The sequence below is a fragment of the Prinia subflava genome, chromosome 11, assembly GCF_021018805.1.
Source record: "Prinia subflava isolate CZ2003 ecotype Zambia chromosome 11, Cam_Psub_1.2, whole genome shotgun sequence".
Taxonomy (NCBI): Eukaryota; Metazoa; Chordata; class Aves; order Passeriformes; family Cisticolidae; genus Prinia; species Prinia subflava.
This window is the reverse complement of record NC_086257.1, coordinates 16,037,013-16,056,830: the sequence shown is the minus strand read 5'-3', so window position 1 is coordinate 16,056,830 and position 19,818 is coordinate 16,037,013. Positions and strand designations below refer to the sequence as shown.

At 57.9% G+C, this 19,818-nt stretch overlaps 1 protein-coding gene across 3 annotated transcripts; it reads right to left on the bottom strand.

Moving 5' to 3' along the window:
* Positions 1-4,408: 4,408 nt before the first annotated feature.
* MUC4 (mucin 4, cell surface associated) lies at positions 4,409-19,222 on the bottom strand. 3 transcript variants are annotated; one of them, XM_063408410.1, is made up of 29 exons: positions 18,974-19,220; positions 18,421-18,624; positions 14,580-18,326; positions 14,126-14,265; positions 13,764-13,928; positions 13,527-13,682; positions 13,284-13,414; positions 12,963-13,051; positions 12,478-12,654; positions 12,243-12,386; positions 12,039-12,158; positions 11,634-11,836; positions 10,908-10,986; positions 10,494-10,664; positions 10,211-10,312; positions 9,770-10,006; positions 9,265-9,399; positions 8,997-9,175; positions 8,711-8,870; positions 8,535-8,633; positions 7,783-7,965; positions 7,621-7,694; positions 7,236-7,300; positions 6,760-6,959; positions 6,375-6,543; positions 6,120-6,290; positions 5,253-5,290; positions 5,071-5,168; positions 4,684-4,875 (listed from the first exon to the last, which is right to left on the bottom strand). In XM_063408410.1, exons 1-29 carry the CDS (start codon positions 19,035-19,037, stop codon positions 4,819-4,821), a joined length of 7,557 nt encoding a protein of 2,518 aa, XP_063264480.1. In that variant the 5' UTR covers positions 19,038-19,220; the 3' UTR covers positions 4,684-4,818. The 3 variants fall into 3 exon arrangements, with proteins under 3 accessions (XP_063264478.1, XP_063264479.1, XP_063264480.1); XM_063408408.1 differs by lacking the exon at positions 5,071-5,168 and having other exon boundaries at positions 4,409-4,875; positions 18,974-19,222; XM_063408409.1 differs by lacking the exon at positions 5,071-5,168 and having other exon boundaries at positions 4,409-4,875; positions 14,580-18,173; positions 18,974-19,222.
* Between the last annotated feature and the right edge of the window lie 596 nt (positions 19,223-19,818).

The window sequence follows — 19,818 nt, the reverse complement described above, 5'->3', positions numbered from 1 at the left end:
AGAATTTTGCCAAAAAGTACTGGGCTGTGCCCATGTTTTAGTGGTTTTTAGGTTTTTTTGAGGGACATCTTTAGTTGAACTTCCCCCATTCCATAAAACCTTTCTCTTTAAGGTGGTGGGAGTTTATTGTGCACCAGAAATGCTGTTTTTCAGAGGCGTAAAATTGAGTGAATTTGAAGCTTGTCATGGAACAGTTTCAAAGTAAAACCATCACATTTTCCATGTGAAATGTGAACCAGGCCTAGCTGTGTTTGCCTTGTTTCCCTCCAGACCTCAGTCTGGCCATTCCCCAGCAAGCACCGCCCCACATCTCCACTCACTTTCTTACCTGTCTGCACTGCTTCTCCGCAGACAATCACATACCAGGCTGTCCTGACCACTGATGGCTTCAGGTCCTACATCCTGATGCTGTACCAGGACGGAGGCATGCAGTGGGATTACACCAGGCTCACTTCCACCAACGTCCTCATCGGCTACACCAGGTACAGCAGCTCAGCCCCCCATCCCTGCCCCCTCTGAACACTGGGGTACATCCAACCCACAGCCTCTGCTGGTTGAATCCTTCCCCCATGTCCCAGGGAGTGCCCTGCAAGGATGAGGACAGCCCACATGATGTCTGCATGACCATATATCCTAGCATATAGGGGCCTCACAAACAAATTTACCCCCTTAGGGACTGGATCATGCTGCAGCATGCTGTCTTGCTGGACTGTGCTTGTTGTAAGATCCACAAATCCCTCTGGAGTCCTGGGCCCCCAGCATCCTGGCAGTTTGGGTGGAAGGAGTGGGAAATAGGGGATGTTTGCTGAACTTTGCACCAGCCGAGGGAAGGGATTTCCGTGCTTGGCCGGAGCAGTTGCTTCCTGCCTCCTCACATTACGTCTTGCCCTGTACATGCTGTCTCCGGGGTTTTCTCATTAGCTGCTTGCTGCAGCTGGGTAAGGAAAAGATGGCCTGGATGGGAAGTGCAGGCGGCACAGGCATGTGTGTGTGTGTGAGACCACTCGTGGGTTTCTGCTCCAAATCACCTGGCAAAATGCTGGAAACCATGGAAGCTGCTTGTGGGGGTCTTCAGATGCCTGTGGGCTCAGCCCCTGATGCAGCAGCAGTGTTTGAAGCACCCAAAATAACTGTACCCTACACAGAGGAGGAAGCAGGCTGGGGCAGCTCTTGCCTTTGCCCTCTTGTCCCCAGGGCTGCCATGTGAGTGCTGCAATTCCACTGGCATGGGATCAGGATGGCTGAAGGGCAAGCTGGGTTTGGGTTTGGGGCTGTAATACCACCCAGGAAGAACAACCCCTGATTTTTCCTCTTTCCTCTTCCCTCAGTGGGGATGGCTTTTACCACAATGATGACCTGACTAAGAGACCTCCAGCTGCTAAATATCGCCCTGACCAGTTCAGGGGCTACAACACAGGTAGTGCCACACAGCTGGGGTGGGTTCACAAGGAGGGGAGTATTCCCAGGGAATGAAATCCAGCCTGCCCCTGTGGTGAGGCTCTCACTGAGTCCTCAAGTCCAGGCTTTCCCCCTCAAGGCTGGGTACCAGCTATGCCTTAAAGCTGAAACATCCCTGCTGTGCCCATGGTCACTTTTTGTGCCAATGGCTCTGTCCCAAGGCTTTCTTCTTTGGCAAGAGCCTCTCCCTCTCCCCTTCTGTTGAGTGGCTGTTGAACATGGGGTCCAATGGCTGGGGGTCGGCGTGGGCTTAGCTTCCAGCATCAGCACCACATGACTCTCACCTTGAGACAAAACAGCCCCTGTGGTCCCCTTGGCCAAGGTGACAGCCCATGGTTTGTCTCCCTGCTCAGACCTCCGTGGACTGTGGATCTACAAGCTGGAGAGCCGTGTGGGCAACAACTACTGGCTGAAGTGCCTGGCGTGGACAGGGCGGCAGCAGGAGCCCAGGGCATGGAGCCAGGGGCTGCCCACCTGCCCCTGCTCCCTGCAGCAAGGCCAGCAGGACCCACGCTTCAAGAGCAGCCGTGGAGGCAAGTGAACATGCTGCTTCCTCACCCTCCTCATCCCCAAGCTGTCCTTCTCCACCTTTCCTGCAAGGGTGGCTGGGGTCCCAGCTGGCAGGGTGGGCAGCTGACCCCTAAGGAAAAGGAGAGGGGGACTGGCTGACCCTTCAGAGACAGGAAAAGGAAGGAGGATTGAGGGCTGACTCCTCTGATTAGACTGGCCAGAGCTGGTCTAACCTGCAATGGGGATGCTGGGGACCAGGGTCTCACCCTGGGGGACCACTTGGGTGGTCTCCATCAGTTCCTCCAAACCCCTGCAGCACAGTGGGTGATGTGGTGGGAGTGGTGGATAACGAGGAGGCAGCTCTGGCCCGCTCCTTGCCCTGAGGCAGTCGTGCTGGCTGGGCAGAGCTGTCTGAGGCTCCCTCTGCCCCGTTTCAGGCAGGTGGGGTGCCCGTGTCTCCATGCTGCACTCGGCCTCCCCCAACCAGCACGGCGCCGGCGTGCGCTGCCTGTACGACAGCCGGGACCAGCTCATCGAGGGCCGGCAGGAGAGGTACTGGCGGCCCTCCAGGCAGGCCTCACCCTACCGTGGTAAGCACAGCCAGCCTTGGCATCCCCTGGCTGATGCTGGCATTGTTGTATTACATTGGTGCTGTAAATAATTTTAATCTCTGTGCCAACCTGTTTCCTGATGTGCTGTTTCCCTTGGAGGGAGTGTGGAGCTGCTAAAAGCCGAGGAAAGCCTCGCCTGGAACCGGCCCACCTCCCTCCTCTTCCCTTCAGCCCCTTACTCTCCTTTTTGCCCCCAGACCAGGAGCTGAAGCTGTACGACTGGTGCTGTAATCGGGCGGGCAGTGCCCACCTCTGCGCCCGCTACAGTGAGAAGAGGCCCAAGATTGGCTGTGATGGGTACCAGTCACCCAGCACGGGTGGGTGTGCTGCTCGTGTGAGCTGGGGTGATGCTGTCTTGGTGCCCAGCACTGGGAGGGGAGTGGGAATGTCCCAGCCTCCCTGTGGTTAAGGCAGCAAGAGCCCTGAGTAGATGGGGGAAGGGTTTTGGGGTGCTCATGTGCAGGTTGTGCCATGCCCTGGGCTGTGTGGAGTTGTGGGGACGTGTCCCTCAGCACATAACCACCAGCATAGTCTGGAGGTGATGGTGCTGGGAGGTGAGGAGGACCACAGCAAATGTGGTTATGGGGTAAGCTGATGGGAGGCTTTCTTGCAACTCTCAACAGATTCCTCGGAGGAGGCAGAGAATGACTCAGATGAGCAGATAGGTGAGCAGGATTGTGGAGTCTCCGTTCCCTCTGTCCCTATGCCCCTGCAAGAAAACGCCCTGGGGCTTCCAGCTTGTCCCACTGGGAGAAGGTGGCTGAGCAAATCTCATTTCTTTGCAGATGGAGAGGACAAGTAACTGAGAGGTTGCACACCCGCAGCACATTCCAGGCCATGGCTGATCCTCCTTGTCCTTTGATCTGCTCTTCCCCTGTGTCCCCCACAGAACCCATCACCCCTGCCCACCACACAGGGCAGCTCACTTAGCCAGTGCCTGCAGTTGCCTGCCCTGGCAAAAGTTCACATTTCTAAGCCAGACTCGTCCCAAGGATTCAGATTTGTCCCTGGATCCCTGGCGCCCAGGGAAAGGGTTAAACACCACATATGGGTTGACTCTGGCCAAGCCCTTCAATACCAGGGTGCACCAGGCTTGTCCTGTGAGCCAGTCCTGTCCTGTCCCCCACTTCTGTTTCCCAGCCATCCCCCCCTGAGTGGTCCCTGGGCCCTGTGCTCAGGTGAAGGGACAATTCTCCAGATCAAGCCAGAATCAGATCAATACGTCTGCTGGGTGTGTGAGGGCAAAATGCAACCCCATGATCAGAAATGTTGGAAGAAAAATAATTTTTGTGTGTAAGAGAGCATCTTCCTTTCTTAAAAAAAATTAAATCATTGTCAAATCTTGTTTGTTCAATAAGACCTTGGAAGGGTTTGAGTATCACTGATCCTGCAGCAGCCCTGTCCTCTGCCAAACTGGGGCGGGAAGCAGTGATGGGGCAGGCTTGGAGCAGCAGGATTACAGGATATTTCTGTTCTCAGCTTTAGTGCTGGACATACAGCTAAGCCAGGGTCTAGGGCAGTGAATGGGGATGGAGCTGGGGGTCTGGTGGGGTCTGATATACCCTCGTGGATCAGCATCTCTCAATCACCAGGGCTGAAGGGCTGTGGGATGTTTGTGGGGACCAAAGCCTGACCTGTGTGATCTGAGCCACTGTAAGCAGTGTCCATGAGAGCAGTGTGAGGAGACGTGCAGGTGTATAAGGAAAATGAGGGGATGAAGCCACCAGAAAATTTACATCCATATTCACTTTGGCTCTGTTGATGGGACCAGCAGAAAGCAGGGACTTGAAGGCTCAATGACAGTGAAGCAGGGATGGCGTAGGGACCCTTGAGGTGCAGAAAATTTAACAGCAAGACAACATTTTTGGTTTATTCTATTTGGTTCCTAAGGGATTACAATCACTGCATTTGCCCACCTGGCCCTGCTCTCAGGGGCCCTGCAGGGTCTGGTTATATTGCAGAGGCACATACTCTGGTGCAGACACATCCAAGGATGATCCCAGGTCTCTGCAGGTCCTCAGGGGAAGGTGAAATCCTCCTGCTTTGGTCACCCAACATAAACACACATTCAAAAAAGCACCTCCTCCAGAGTGGATCCTCCCAGAACCCAAAAGGCTCTGCCTGTCCCCTGATTGCATGTACTGCTGCTGCTGGAGACCTTGAGAGCAAGTGGCAGAGCAGGCAGCAGTGTCTGGCTCCTCTGTGAGCCTGGAGGTGCCAGAAAAGGATCCGAGGAAGGTTAGGGCTCCTGGGGGGACTGGCTTAGAGGCATAACGTGGGGTCTCTGGATTGTTATCTGCAAAGGAGGAACAGGCCATGTGTCAGTGTGGTGTTGGCTCTGCCCTTTGCAGCGAGCTCAGACAGGGCTGTGGATCCCAGTGCTGGCCAAAGCATCGGTGATGCTCCAGGATGAGGCACAGGGGCAGGATTCAGAGCCCAGCCCAAAGCTCCCACCCCAACATCCCACAGAAACAGTAACCCCAGGGCAGACCTGGGCTGAGGGGTCAATAGCCTGGAGCTGCAGTTTCCAATGCCTTTCCAGGGAGTGGGAGATGGTGGGCTCTGCTTGTTCTCCTGCCATCGTTAAAGCTGGAGCAGGGAAGGTGAGCAGAGCTTGAGGACTGGGGTGAAGCAGAGCCTTAGTGGGAGGAGTTTTACAGGCAATGTACTCACAGGAGAAGGGCCGTGTCCTCCACAACGTCTCCTTGGCCCTGAGAGGGGGGAACAGAATAGGAAGAACGTGTCAGCAGAGGCTGGGAGAGCCCCTGCCTCATGCTGTTGTCTGGGTCAGATGGCAAAGGGGAGCAGTGGCTGACGGTGGGGGTGAGATGGGGCTGTAAGAGGAGGAAAAGCCCCCGTTGTGCACACAATTTCTTGCCTTGCCACAAGTGCAAATGAACAGAGGAACTTCTCAGAGATCCCTGGCCCCAGGGCTGGCAGGGAGCTGGGAGCAGGGGCAGGACACAGCTCCAACCAGAGCCAGGGGCCTGGGAGATCCCCTGAGTGTGGTGACACCGCAGGACCAAGGACTGGGGAGGGGAGAAGGAGATGCTGGTTCTTCCACCCCAGCCTTGCATTTTGCCATTCTTCTGTTAACTCACTGCTCTGCAGAAGAGCAAGGTCCAATTCTTAAACCGCTTTTTTACACTCCAGACCATCTCCTTCAAGACCCATGTGAATTGCAGTGGAAATCATTTGGGTGGTATGCAAATTAAAATTTAAATTAAATAGAAAACCCATCTGTAACTAAGTATTGGATGGGATGAGGAGGAAATGCAAACACTCTCTAACATGGGGGGAAAAAAAGAAAGCAAACATTCAACCCACTGATGCTATTGCACCTGCTATTGAGCAGCAGATGTTGGAAAAAGGGCTGGAAAATATTAAAAGGTCACCCAACCCCTCTCCCAGGGCAGGGTTCCCCTGCCCAAACCAGTGGTGGATCTTTCAGAGGTGGATTTTTGATCGGTTTTTCCCTCTGACACCCGACCTGCCATGTGCCCAGCACCCACCCCTGTGCAGGTGCCGCCCCTGGCTCACCCCCGGTGCTGGCGGCGCTGGCGGCAGAGGCGCAGGGCCAGGCAGGCGATGGCAAACAGGAGGCAGAGCAGAGCCAGGGCTCCCAGCAGGATGCCGAGGAAAGCAGCCAGGCTGACGGCCAGCCACTCACACCGGGCTCCGGCCGGGGAGTAGATGGAGAAGGGCAGGCAGCTGTGGATGGGGAGGGAGGAGCCGTGATGCCCTGGGAGAAGCTGTGCAGGGTGGTGGCCTTGTCCACCCCGGGGCTGCTGCTACCTGCACGTGGGCCCCTCGGGCAGGTGCTGGCACTGGCCACCGTGCTGGCAGTAGCCCATCTTGCACGGGGAGATGCAGATGAAGCCGATGGTGTCCATGTAGTGGAGCTGGTAGCCTTTGTAGCCGTACAGAGAGCAGGGGAAATAGTCCCTCAGCTCATCCACTGTCACTGGGGAGAGAAAGCATAGGGGTTCGGCCTTGCAGCAACACCCCTTGATTGTTTCCCAAGCCTCCCCAAGCTGGATCTGTGCCTAGGGTTGGGAGGCTGCCCACCCACCTCCCCCGTGGGTGTGAACCGACCCCTGGGGCACGCAGGGTTCTGGGGACAATGGGGACAGGGGGTACTCCTCTCACACTCCCCAGCACAGTGCCAGGAGCAACTCACGCTTCACGAGGTCGGTGATGTTGTCCTGGTGCAGGCGCTGGAAGAGGAGCCCCGCGCCCGCCTCCCGCCGCCCGCGCCGCGCGTTGAAGGCGCCGGTGACGGCCGCGGGCAGCTCCTGGTTCAGGAAGCGGATGACGGTGCCGCGGCTGTCGTAGGCAAACTCGGACACCACCACGAAGGTGAAGCCATCGCTGTCTGTCCTGTGGGGAAAAGAGAGGGCTGCTGGCGGAGCTGCTGCCTCTCAGAGTGACTGAGCCTCACCATGCCTCAGTATTCCCATCTGGGCAATGGTAAAGAAGGGGTGGGGCAGGAGTGGAAGGTGCTTTGTGTCTCCAAGGGTTTACCAGCATCAGCTGGAAAAACAGACTCTGAGCTGGGGGAAAGTGTCCTTTGTGCACCAAACTCTCTGGCCCCACACTCAGCCCTGCCCCACCACATCCTTGGAGTGGCCATGGGCTGCTTCACATCTGACTCACATCTGGGTGATGTTGGTGTTGCTCTGGAAAGCCTTGACCTCCAGGGAGCCCAGGATGGCTGAGACCTGCAGCAGGAGGAGCAGGAAGGCATTAGAGGGAGGCAGAATGACACCAGCATGGGGAAAGGTTGAAGAGTGATGCAGGCATTGTAGCCAAGCCCCAAGGGTTGCTCTGGCCTTTGGTTCATTTGCTGGGGACTTGGCACAGGGCCAGGGCTGCAGCCATCATCATGCAATTGGTGCTTCCTCCCTCTGGGCTTGTGGATCTGTTGGACCTCCAGACATCCCATGGGATGGCATACAGAGGCATGGGCACCCCCAGCTGCCATGCTGCCCAGTATGCCAGTGTGTCCCCTGCTCTGAGCCCACCCCCTCCAGTGACATACAGTGCTGTTGACTTCCTCAGCAGTGGTGTTTTGCAGTATCTTGATCCTTATCTGGATGCTTCTCCGAGGGAGACCTGCTGGGAGAAAGCCACAGTGGTGGCTCTGGCCAGGACCAGGGTGAGTGGGGTTGGGTTTCACCCCTCGCCAGGCACAGGTACCCACCTGTGCTGGGCAGTGGCTGAAAATCCCCTCCTGCCACCAGGCAGTGCTGGTCGATGAAGGCTGGGGGGCAGGTGCAGGTGGGGGCACAGGTGATGGGGTGAAGGTGGCAGTGTCCCCTGTTGCTGCAGTAGCCCTCAGGGCAGGAATGGTAGCTGCAAGCTGAGCCACAGCCTGGCCTCTCACCTGTGTGATGGAGAGCATGGCAGGCATGAACCTGGCTGCAGGGCAGAGCCCCAGCTCTCTGAGCCATCCTCAGCTGCTCCATAAGGCCTTTCTTCCGACTTTTGCTTTTCTTTTATGTGTTGGGAGTTTTAATATAAATTCAAGGAAAAGCCCCGCTCCTCCTCCTTCCAGCTGGAGCCATTTGCCCTTCTTAAATCCCAGCATTAGAACAAGAGCAAAAGCCATCAACTCGACCCCACCAAAGCAATCTGAAAACAGGGCTTGATTTAGCCCCCACCCTCCGCATGTGCATTTGAACTTTGCTGTGATGAGAATTTTTTTCTCAAGGAGAAAAATTGCATGGGAAAAATTTCGCTTCCCAGCGGATTAGTGAGATCAACAGCCTGGGAACACGAGTGGTGGCTGGACTCTGGTCCCTTCTGCAAATGACAGCAAGGGCTTGGGCACAGAGCTCAGCCAGCTCCCCCTTCTCTCCTCTCCAGCCAGCCTGGGTCCCTCAGGAACTCTCTTCCACAGAGCCTGGGGGTGATGAGGACGAGGACCATGCCTGCCAGGGACTCCACACTCACCCTGCTGACTGTCCAGGCAGGAGCAGACGTAGCTGCCCACAGTGTTGGTGCAGGTGCTGTTCCCCGGGCACTCCATCCCCTGCGCGCACTCGTCGATATCTGCCGGGGCAGCGCACCATGGCACCGGGACAAACCTTGGCTGCGGTCCCCATGGCCACGGTGTGAGCCCCTGTCACCTGAGCAGTGCTGTCCATCCCCTGTCAGGCCAGCTGGACAGGGCCCACAGCCACTGAAAGGGTCACATCCCACGCCAGGGAAGCATCCCTGGGAGCAGGGGTCCGGAGGGTCCTGGCAGAAGGCACCTGAGTAGCCACTGTCACATCTGCAGGCTGCCAGCTGGGAAGGGAATAGTGACACTGGCTCAGGGAAGCTGAGGAGGATGGGTGGACAGAGAAGACAGCCAGCACAGCTGGCATGGGGACAGGCACAGTGTGTCACCAGAGGAGCTCTCTGGCACACTACCTGCAAGGAGGACTCCTTGAGAGTGACAGTGTTGCTATAGTCACACTCCTGGCTCCTGCTGCATCTGCAAAGGGTGAAGCGGAGCTGGAGGAGCGCAGAGATGTTGTTGGACCCAACAGCCTCCAGGTTGAAGGTGAATGGGGCTATGCCACGGGGCTCCCATATCAGGGTGCCATTCTCTGCCAGGAGGAGAGGTGGGAGTTAGAGGTGGCAGAGGAATTGCATCCCATTCTTTCCCATCCCAGCTGCTCCCTCTCTCCTTCCTTACCTGATATGGTGAGCTCTGGTGAGAGATGGGGAATGAAGCGTGTGCCTGCGCCCGAAGCATGGTACTGCCTTCTGACCTTCTCTGTCCTGAAGGCTGTGATTGATGTGTCACCAGAGATGATGGGAGGGAAGGCATCTGAGGAAAGAGCAGCCCAGCACACATGTGGCCTTGTCATGCCTTGTCTGTGAGTCCCTCCTGGTGAGGATGGGACCCCAGGCAGGTGCTGTCGTGGCTGCCCACCAGCAAGGCCCCTATGTTACACAGCATGGTGGCATCTCCCAGGTTTGGAGCATAGCCAGAAATGCAGTTCCAGGAAATGGTGGCAACTGTCCTGCTGGTGGCATCTCCCAGGACTGGAGACAAGCCAGCTGGGCAGTGCAAATCCAAGACCTTGGTGGCTTCTCTTCTATCTCATATGAAGCAAGAGAGAAGAGGAAAGGAGAAAGGCACTGCCCAATTACATCCAAGCCATGCCCTCTCAGAGGTGAGGATGTGCTCCACTTACTAAGTGCTGTCTTCCTCTGCTGGAAGTCTGCTGCCAGGCTCTGGGTGGCCAGGCCCAGGGCCAGGTTCCCTGTGCTCAGCGCATCGTAGATGCACTCCTTGCTGCTGTGACACTGCAAGGCTGCCAGCTGGTACTGGCTTTCATTCTCCTGCCGCAGCCGAGACAAGAAGAAGGGTGTGAAGTTCAGTGCTGGTGAGTCCAGAGGCTGAGTGAACAGGCAGTGCTCCCCAACAGCCCCTGCAAGAGAGCAGGCCATGGGTACAGGCCATTTTAAGGTTTGTTGTACTTTAGGATTCCTTTTCACAGAGCAGTGAGGACACCAGACCCCTTTCCTTGGCATTGCATTTGCTCAGGCAAATGTTTAAATATCTCAAGCCAAAGCATGGTCAGAAGGTGCAGGAAGGAGAGGATCATAAGGGAGGATCCTAAGCCTGGACTTACAGGTCATCCCATAGCTGTAGATCTCCTCTTCACTACTGTTCACAGGGACGCTGGTACCATTTGGCATCTGGAAGTCATCCGCAGGGTCATGGTCCCACACACCTGGTGGAGCATCACCACAGAGCTGGAATCCCCCATGCCATGGTTGATTTCCTCTCTGGTGCTGGCCAGTTTAGCTTATACCCAGGTGTCCCTGCCCTCACAAGCACAGTTCCCCAGTTTCCCAGTCTACTTTAGAGTGGGAAGAGGATTTGCACCCCGGCTCTGTGGTGGGAGCCCTCACCCAGGAGGCCCCTGGTGCTGCTGCGGTACCGGTCGGGCAGGCTGCAGACCACGCTGAGCATCCCAGAGGTGGCCGAGACAGAGACAGCCACGGTCCCATCGAAGACGGCCGTGACAGAGGAGGTGTTGACCAGCAGGACACCAGGGCTGTAGTAGACCTCGTCACCCAGGTCTGCAAGAGAAGGAGAGCACAGAGGGAGAGTCCGTGCAAGGCTGGGATCTGAAATGACAGCCATGGACTCCTGGAGGGGAGTGCTCCACACCCACCCCACCCAAATCAGAGACAGGTGCAGGTGAGAGACATTTAATGGATCTCAGGATGGCTGCCCTCACACTGGCAGGGCTGGTGCCACAGAATGGGGACATCTCTGTCCCCCTCACATACACTTAGCATTTAACAGCAGATCCTGCTCACCTTGGGAAAAGGAAAACGGGATGGTTTCATTGTTCAGGAGGACTTGGATGTCATCCTGGCTCCCCAAGGTCCATTCAACCTGAAAATTGTGGTGGATGTCCCAATCAGCCCCTCTGCTTGTCCCTTCCTACTGTCCCTCCATGCTGGGGACAGTTACTAACTCTGTCCCAGCAGACACACAGTAGAGCAGCTTTGATGTTTGCACACAGGAGGACAGCCAGCTGCCTGTCACTGCTGGCAAGGGGCACACCCAGGCCACCACCACTGCCCAGTTGATTTTGACAGCATGGAGAGCTGTGCTGGGGGGCTCCAGCTCTGAGCTCCCTCCTCATGCTATTCAATGCCTGTTCCTGGTGACATCAGGAAATTCTGCTTAATGAAGCTAAATGGGTATGGGGAGCAATCCTGCTCAGGAACAGCAGTCACTTGTGTGAAAGTGTCAGGACAAATAATGTGCAATGAAAAAGGTGAAGCAGACCATGTTCCTCCAGGGTTTCCAGTCCTTGTTGGCCTGTTTGCAGGAGGTGTTAGACCTGTGCCTGGTGAACATTAGTCCATCCCACCACTAATAGTACTTTGCTGGAGTGGTGGGAGGTGGCAGGAAAAGGAGAGAAGATACCTCTCAGGTCCCACCCAGTTGTAGGTGATGTGGAGGTGATGCCCAGCTTGCCAGAGAGGTGTCTCCCATTAGAGACTCAAACTCATACTCAGGACACTCCTACTCACTGTTGTGGTGGTGTTGGAGATGTACTGGGCAGCAAAGGCCACAAAGTTGGTGGCCTGGGCCGTGCCAGTCTGTGCTGTGCGCCCCTGCAAAATGAAGCTGGTCTGGGCATCGCTGGCCAGCAGCAGGACAAAGTCCCCGAGCCCATTGAAGGTGTAGGTGAGTCCATCCAGGGTGGTGATGTGAGGGTCTCCAAAGGCACCAGCTGGGGTCCAAAGCAGACGGAAATGTTTTAGGCAGAGGAAGAAGAGCAAATGCTGGTGTCAGTTCAGGGAGGAGAAAAGCCTCAGAGCTGCTCAGTGGTGGCTCAGCAGTTCCCACTGGTGTATTGCAAAGTGTGGCTAATGCATGGGGTCCATGCACAGCTCAGTGCCCTGGCACAGCAGAGGTAGAGCCTGGGGACTCACCGGGGGTGGGTGGCACGTATCCTTCACAGCCAACCCTCGGCCTCTTCTCAGCAAACCTGGCACAGAACAGGGGCTTCCTCACACGCCGGCAGCACCAGTCGAATGCTTCCAGCTCCCTGTCTGTGGAGGAACAGGATTGGGTGTGTCAGGGCCCTTGCTCTGCCTGTGCTTGATGCTTGGGGTATTTCAGGGAATGCCAGTTACCAGTGGCAGCGTGGAAGGGGGGGCTCCATGCTCTCTCCTGCCAGCCTTCGAGCAAGCTCCCACCTTGGTACAGACATCGTACCCCAGCTCCAGCTGGGCTGGGGGACGCAGTGCGCAGCATCTTCACAGAGGTGTCCGCCAGGCCTGAAATAGTGGGGGGATCACAGCCACCCCCAGAGCAGGAGGGCACCATCCCCCCACCCTGCAGCTGGTGATGGGGGTCTGTCCTTGGCACCTCTACTCCAGCGGTAGCGGGGATCCAGCTCTGCCTGGGGCCGGGAGCAGGGGCATGGTGGCAGCTGGCTGTTCCAGGTGGCCGGCGCTGGCTCTGTGTCCAGCCACGCCAGGCACTGCAGCCTGTAATTCACCCGGGAGCGACTGTCCAGTCTGTAAATCCACAGCCCACGCACATCTGGGGAACAACCAGAACAACATCGCTCAGCCAGGGTCTCAAATTGTGCTGAGGGATCCCGTGGGACAGCTGTCCCTGGCCACTGACCTCACACGAGGTCTCCAGGCTCCCTCTAGAGCCAGCAGGGCAGTGGCAAGGCACAGGAGGACATAAGACACCCCACAGTCTGCTGTTGGTGGCCAGCTCTTGCCCAGTGGTTTCACTGGCCCATCACCTCCCAGGGGTGGGTGCTGGGGACATGCTCCTGGCACAGAGCACAGAGCCCCTTCCATGCCCACCCACCACCCCAAAGCCCCCTGGTGCCATACCAAAACCGGTGCTGCTGTGCTGGTCTGGTCGGTACTTGACAGCTGGTGGCTTCTGAGTCAGCTTGTTGTTTTGGGCATAGCCATTGCCACTGTGTGGAGAGAGGAGGTTTCAGGTCATCCTTCCAACACAACCCTCCTCCTCTCCCCATACAGAAGCTGGGGTGGGAACGGCTGCAGTTTGCAGGAGGAGGGGTTTAAATGGGGCAGGGTTGCTCCAGGAGTGGGAGCTGGGCTCTCCTGGGGGTAATGCCTTTGACAGTCTGAACACAGTGCTGGAACCAATCTCTGCTGTCCCAAACCCTGGTGACAGGCGTGCAGCACCTGGAGAAGCCGATCAGCACGTTGGCTGCAGCCAGCTTGGAGTAGTCCCAGCGCATGCCCCCGTCCTGGTAGAGCAGCAGGGCGAAGGAGCTGACCCCATCGGTGGTGAGCACTGCCTGGTAGGTGTTTGTCTGGAGAAACCCAAGGCACCCCCTCAGCACTCCCCTGCTCTTCTGCAGTGCAGACTGAGGCAGTGAGACTTGAAACAGTCACCTACGGTCCTCTCTGTCACCCACTGCTCACCTGAGGGTCATCCCTCCGGGATGGGTATGCTGGAGCTTTCTCCCATGTCACCTTCAAGGTCCATTTTGCTACATAGGAGATTTTTAGGTATTTCTCAATCTTTGCTTCCACATCTTGGACAACAGAGTCTTGGGTAGAGCTGAGTGTGGAGTACTCCTGACAGATGACAAGAGAGAGAATTAAATGACTGAGACGAGAACTGGATTTTCTCAGGAGAACACCTCTGGTGGCCCTCACCTGGTACCAAGTGGTGCCAACACCCTTGGAAAAGTCTGCATCATCCCAAAAGACAGCCACCATTGGCAAGCTCTCCCGGCCTGTGAAGCCCCGGGGAGGGGGGTTGGGGTTGGATGGGACATAGTTGTCCGTGGGTGGAAAAATGATCTGTCCATTATCTGTAAACTAACCAAAAGAACTTGTAATTTGCTGACCGGGATAGCTTTTAGCCTCCATGGGTGAGCAGAAACCAATCATTTTAAATGTAAAAAAAAAAAGATATTCAGATGAAATTTGGTTTCTGCTCCATTTCCATGTTTGTTCGTTTTTTTTAACCAAAAAGGCAGCACATCCATTATATGCTCACCAAGAGGGGCACTCACATAGAGAGCATCTCGCAGTGACTTCCCAAAGGGAAATCCAATTTCTGGCTTGAACAGAGGTGAGTTAAAATCCACCATCCTCTGGACGTACTCTTGGTCCCCTCCTTCCACGCCAAAGGGGTAGAGTGAGGCTGCTGGCTCTGCCATGAGCAGGAGATCAATGAAAGAGGTATAAAACCATTAATGTCTGCTTTATCCATCCTGCAGCCAGGACAAACCAACCTGCTTGCTGCCAGGATGCTGTGCCTGTGCTCTGATGGATTGTAACCCAATTTTCAACCCACTTTTGGGATGTTCTCAAATGTCCTATTTTGCTTTTTCCCATGAATCTGGCAGCCCAATGTGCAATGCAGATGAGATACCCTGGACCAGCTGTACCCTCATCCATTACAGTGCTTGACTGGCTGAACACCCCTTTTCTACTCTTGTCTTTGGGAAAAAGAAATCTACTTACTGATATGCTCATGGGTGGGTTGAGGCTCTGGTACAGGAGCTCTGTGCCCTGTGGTGGTGTGGGCAGCTGTGCTCAGTTCGGTGGATGGTCCTCTCTGTGTCCCAAAGGCATGACCCAGGGCAGTGGCAGGGCTGGTGGTGGCTGGTGTTCTCACTGGCGCCGTGGTGCCTGGGGCTGGGAGACTTCCCACCTCCTCAGCTGGGCTCACTGGGGCTGTGGATGCAACAGCCGTGGTGCCTCCTGCAGTGATGGCCTTGGTACTGCCTGCACTGGTGGCAGTAGTGGCAGTAGTGTTCCCTGCAGTGGTGGCAGTGCTGTTCCCTGCAGTGGTGGCAGTGGTGGCAGTGATGGCACTGGTGTTCTCTGCAGTGGTGGCAGTGCTGTTCCCTGCAGTGGTGGCAGTGGTGGCAGTGATGGCACTGGTGTTCTCTGCAGTGGTGGCAGTGCTGTTCCCTGCAGTGGTGGCAGTGGTGGCAGTGATGGCACTGGTGTTCTCTGCAGTGGTGGCAGTGCTGTTCCCTGCAGTGGTGGCAGTGGTGGCAGTGATGGCACTGGTGTTCTCTGCAGTGGTGGCAGTGCTGTTCCCTGCAGTGGTGGCAGTGGTGGCAGTGATGGCACTGGTGTTCTCTGCAGTGGTGGCAGTGGTGGCAGTGGTCCCTGCAGTGGTGGCACTGGTGTTCCCTGCAGTGGTGGCAGTGCTGTTCCCTGCAGTGGTGGCAGTGGTGGCAGTGCTGGCAGTGGTGTTCCCTGCAGTGCTGGCAGTGGTGTTCCCTGCAGTGGTGGCAGTGCTGTTCCCTGCAGTGGTGGCAGTGGTGGCAGTGGTGGCAGTGGTGTTCCCTGCAGTGGTGGCAGTGCTGTTCCCTGCAGTGGTGGCAGTGGTGGCACTGGTGTTCCCTGCAGTGGTGGCAGTGGTGGCAGTGCTGTTCCCTGCAGTGGTGGCAGTGGTGCTGTCTGCAGAGGTGGCAGTGGTGGCACTGGTGTTCCCTGCAGTGGTGGCACTGCTGTTCCCTGCAGCAATGGCCGTGGTGCTGCCTGTGGTGCTGGTCATGGTGTTCCCTGCAGCAGTAGCTGTGGTGCTGGCTGTGCTGATGGCTGTTTTCCCCTTCCAGACAGGTGCCCCTGGAGATGTCTGGAAGGCAGGAGGTGACGTGCTCGCTGCCTGTCCCATGTCATGGTAGCTGATGGATGTAGAAGTGGTTCCTGTTGGTGACTCCGTGGGAGTCTGTCCGGCTGCTGTCACCCCAGCTGCACCAACACCACGCAGGGACGAGGGGGCTGTTGCTGCCTCCTCAGCTGGGCTGTGCAGGCTGGGGAGGGGAGAACCAGACACATCAACAGCAGTGTTGGGACCAGGGATGCCCCAGGATCCAAGAGTTGTCTCCACCAAGGGGGTATGTGCTGCTGGGGACGGGACAGGCTGTCCACCCCTGCCTGTCTCGCTGTGTGTTACAGCAAGGGATGGGACACTGCTGGTGCTGGTGGCCAGTGCTGTGGCAGCTGATGCTGTGACCCTGGTCACAAAAGTCTCCCAGCTTGTTGAGGTGCTTGGCAGGTTAGCGTTGCTGGGGAATGTGCTGATGGCTGGTGTGGTGGCCAGCATGGTGGCCAGGCTTGTGCCTGTGGCATTGGAGTCAGGGACACGGGTGCTGCTGGTGGTGGCTGAAGGTGCTGCACCCTCGGTGCTGCTCTCAGAGCGGGTGGTGTCCACATGGGCAGGGGTACCTGTGGCACCTGTCCTGGCTGCAGCTGTAGCCTCCCACACATTTTTGTGGCCAACAGCCAGTGAAGTGATCCCATCTGGGGGCTTGTCCTCAGTGGCAGGTGGCTCTGGTGATGGCCTGGCAGTGACAATCACATGGCTGGCAGCTGGCCTCACTGCACTGGCACCTGGGTTCTCCTCCGTGCTTGCCTCCAGGAACTCCCTCCCCATTGCTCGTCCTGTGGTGCTGCCATCAGGCTGGAGAACACCTGAAGCCCCCATTGCTTGCAGTGGGGCAGTCAGGGACAGTGGAGACATGACTGTTGCTGTCTCTTGGGGAATGCTGGATGGGGACACTTCCAGAGCCACCCCTACATTGCCTCTGCCTTCCAGGAGAGGAGGGCCATCTGCTTGTGATGCCATGGGAACAGTGACTGCTCTGGGTTCCCCAGGGGTATCTGATACAGCGCTGCCAGTGCCTGGTGCAGTGTTGGATGATGGCATCTCTGTCCCTGGAACTTCCACAATTCGGGCCCCAGCCCAGAGCATTGGAGTTAGTGCAGATCTGGGTGTGACACCAGTTCCTAGGGTTGTTGAGCCTCCTGTGGGACCTGGCTGGCTGTGGCTGGGGTGCGCATCAGGCACAGGCAGGGTGGCTTCAGTGTCCCCTGGCATTGTGGTGGCACTGCCACTGGCCAGTGATGCTGATCCCATCCCTGCTTCACCGGCTGGAGTGTTGCTAACGAAGGAGGATGGATGGGTAGCTGGCACAGTCCCGATGCCAAACGCAGCAATGGAAGGTGGCAGTGCAGCAGCAGCTCGGGGGGCCCTGTCTGCCTTTGCTCCACTGGGGCCTGTGAGGGACAAAGGCGTGGCCATGCTGGCAGTGGTTGGAGGAGATCCACCTGTAGCTGCCTCTGCTGTGGTGGTCCCAAGGCCTGTTGAGAGGGACTGAGGGAGCAGAGAGCCCATGGAGTGTGGAAAGGGCCCTGAAGAGGGATCATCAGGGTCGTTGAGAGCTGCATAGGGGGACAGACTCCCGCTGAGCCCCTCTGGTGTGTCCTTGGTCTCTGGGATGGCAGTGCCTGCTGTGGCTTTGGTACTGGCCTCATTCGTGATGGACACCAGCTCAGCACTGGTGCTTCCAAGAGGTGGGATGTGCTCTCCAGCTACGACATCCATCGCTGCAGCCCGTGTGCCTGCAGCTTGTGTGGTGGCCTGGGGCTGGAGGACAGCCTCGTCTCTGGGCAGCCCACGTCCGGCAGTGCCTGGAGCTGTGCTGTGGCTGGGGAGAAGCGTCCCCTGTGTGCCCAGCACAGCGCCATCAGGGAGCTCAGACAAAAGGGCTGCAGGCAGCTGAGAGAGAGGCCCAGGAGTGTCCTGTGAGGCACTGTGGTCAGTGCTGGGTAAGGTTTGTGTCCCTGGCTCTGTAGCCTTGCTGGTGCCAGTAGTGGTAGGAGAAAAGGTGACCTTTGCCAAGGATGTACTTGGAGGGTCTGCAGATGGTGGGGCTGCCATGCTGGCTCCCTCAGCCGCTGTGTAGGGGGGACTGGCTGCGGCTGCTGCCATCTTCACGGGGCTGGCCCTGTCCTGAGAGATGCTGGCAGCTGTGGCCAAAGGTGAGGTGACCTCATCCAGGCCTACTGTGACCTCCTGGGACACGAGCATGGCAGTACTGTGTGGCTCAGCAGAGCTCCTGCTCATGCTGGGGGATGGTGTCGCTGTGCTGTGCCCATCCTGGGGGAGCAGCGGCTCTGTGGTCCGTGCTGTCACTGGCAGCTGCTCCACGGTGACAGCACGCAGGGCAAGACCCACTGTTGGCTTGAAGGACAGAGGCTGCATGTGCCAAGTGGTGGTGGGAGCTGGAGGGACGCTGGTTGGGTGGCTGGCAGCACCTGGAGAGGAGACCCCAGCCCCTGACCCTGCCTGGGGGCTGCCTTGCCTTGCTGGACCCCCAGGGAGAGCTGCCGAGCTGGGAGGCCCCTCCTGCTCGCCACCACCTCCAGCTGGGGCCAGCCCACTCGCTGTTGCCTGTGGCACCAGGATGCCTGTGGAGCGAGACAAGGCAGCTCCAGCTGGATCAGCCCCACCGCGGCCCCGGCAGGCAGGAGCCTGCCCGCGGCCAGTGCCTGCCGGCCTTACCTGAGCTCTGGCTGCCCGCGGAGGCGGGGGTCGGGCCGGAGGGAGGGGAGAGCTCTGCCCGTGCGGCTGCGGCTGTGGGGAGCCCCTGGCACATGCCCAGCTCTGAAGGCAGCTCGGAGCTGGTGCTGTCGGCCACATAGGAGGTGCTGCCCGACTCGGACGGGTCCAGCGTGAGGACAAGAGGCTGCCCCTTCATCTCCCCGGCTGATGCAGAAGGTGAGTGAGGTCAGGATGAGGGAAAGACCAGCCCGAAGTCGCCATCACCCCCACCCCTCCTCCCTTCTGCGGGAGGACCAACACCAAGAACAGGACAGGCACCTTCCCCCAGTGTGAGTCTCCCCATTGCATACACAATTCCCGCCAAGTTCCCCTGCTGCCACCGGGGACCGTGACAAAGCTTTGGCACCCGCGGACAGACACGGCAAACCCCGGCCGGGCACTCGGGCTCGACCTTGCAGCACTCTAGCAGCCGGAGGGTTTGCAGCCCATCACCCCCGTGGTACCGCGGCCACCCGGCCAGCCCGGCAGCGGTGCGAGAGACCTTGGCACTTACCTGGCAGCACCCAGAACCCCCACAGCACCCAGCTCCAGAGCGGCCACGGGCCCCGGCACCCCATGGCGCCTCTTCGGTGTCAGGGAGGAAGGCGACAGAGCTGCAGCTCTCACCCTCTCAAGGGAGCGCGCAGCGAGTGGCTCCACCGGTGAGCGCTCCCCCAGGTGGGGGGACAGGGACACCACGTGCCCTGCCTGGGGCACTGACGTCTCTGTGTCCTCGCAGCCCGCGCTGAGGTGGTGGCAGCGTCCCAATTCTGAGGACCCGCTGATGCTGAGGGCCACACCCGTTTTGCCATGGGAAGCTTTACGGTCCTTCCCAGGCTGACCCCACTGTTGACAGCCCACGGCTGGGGTCCCCAACCCCTGGGGAGCAGGCCAGGGGGTTCAAAGTCACTTGGCCTAAAGGCACAGGGACAGTAGGTGGGGACAGGGGTCCCAAACATCTCTGAGGGGTGGGTCAGTCCTGGGCTCTGCACCCCCATCCACCCTCCTGGTTGCTGTCAGGTCCCTCCACACTTGGCTGCATGGCCAATAACCCCTGGCAGGGGCTGGCTCGTCACCAAGGAGGAAGAAGGAAGGAGCAGGCTGCCACTGGTGCCTTGGGGTCCCATGTAGTGACCCTGCCCTCCGGCACTGCCGGTCCCAGGCGTTATCTGCACATCGCGGCAAACGCCCACACAAACACGGATGGCGTGGGGGGGTTTGTTCCCGCAGAGGCGACGGGGCCAGGCTTTGCCCTGGGTTGCAGGGTCACCTTCCACCAGGGACAGAGGCTGGATGGACGCACCTGGGTGAACAGACCCAATGAGGCCACAGCAGCAAATGTGTTTGCTTCTTCTTAGG

Coding starts and splice junctions, on each gene's coding strand:
- MUC4 (XM_063408408.1), bottom strand. CDS start 19,037: ATGGGGTGCCGGGGCCCGTGGCCGCTCTGGAGCTGGGTGCTGTGGGGG. Junction 13,683..13,763: donor TTGGCACCACTTGGTACCAG/GTGAGGGCCACC, acceptor GTCATCTGTCAG/GAGTACTCCACACTCAGCTC. Junction 6,291..6,374: donor CCCGAGGGGCCCACGTGCAG/GTAGCAGCAGCC, acceptor CCCCATCCACAG/CTGCCTGCCCTTCTCCATCT.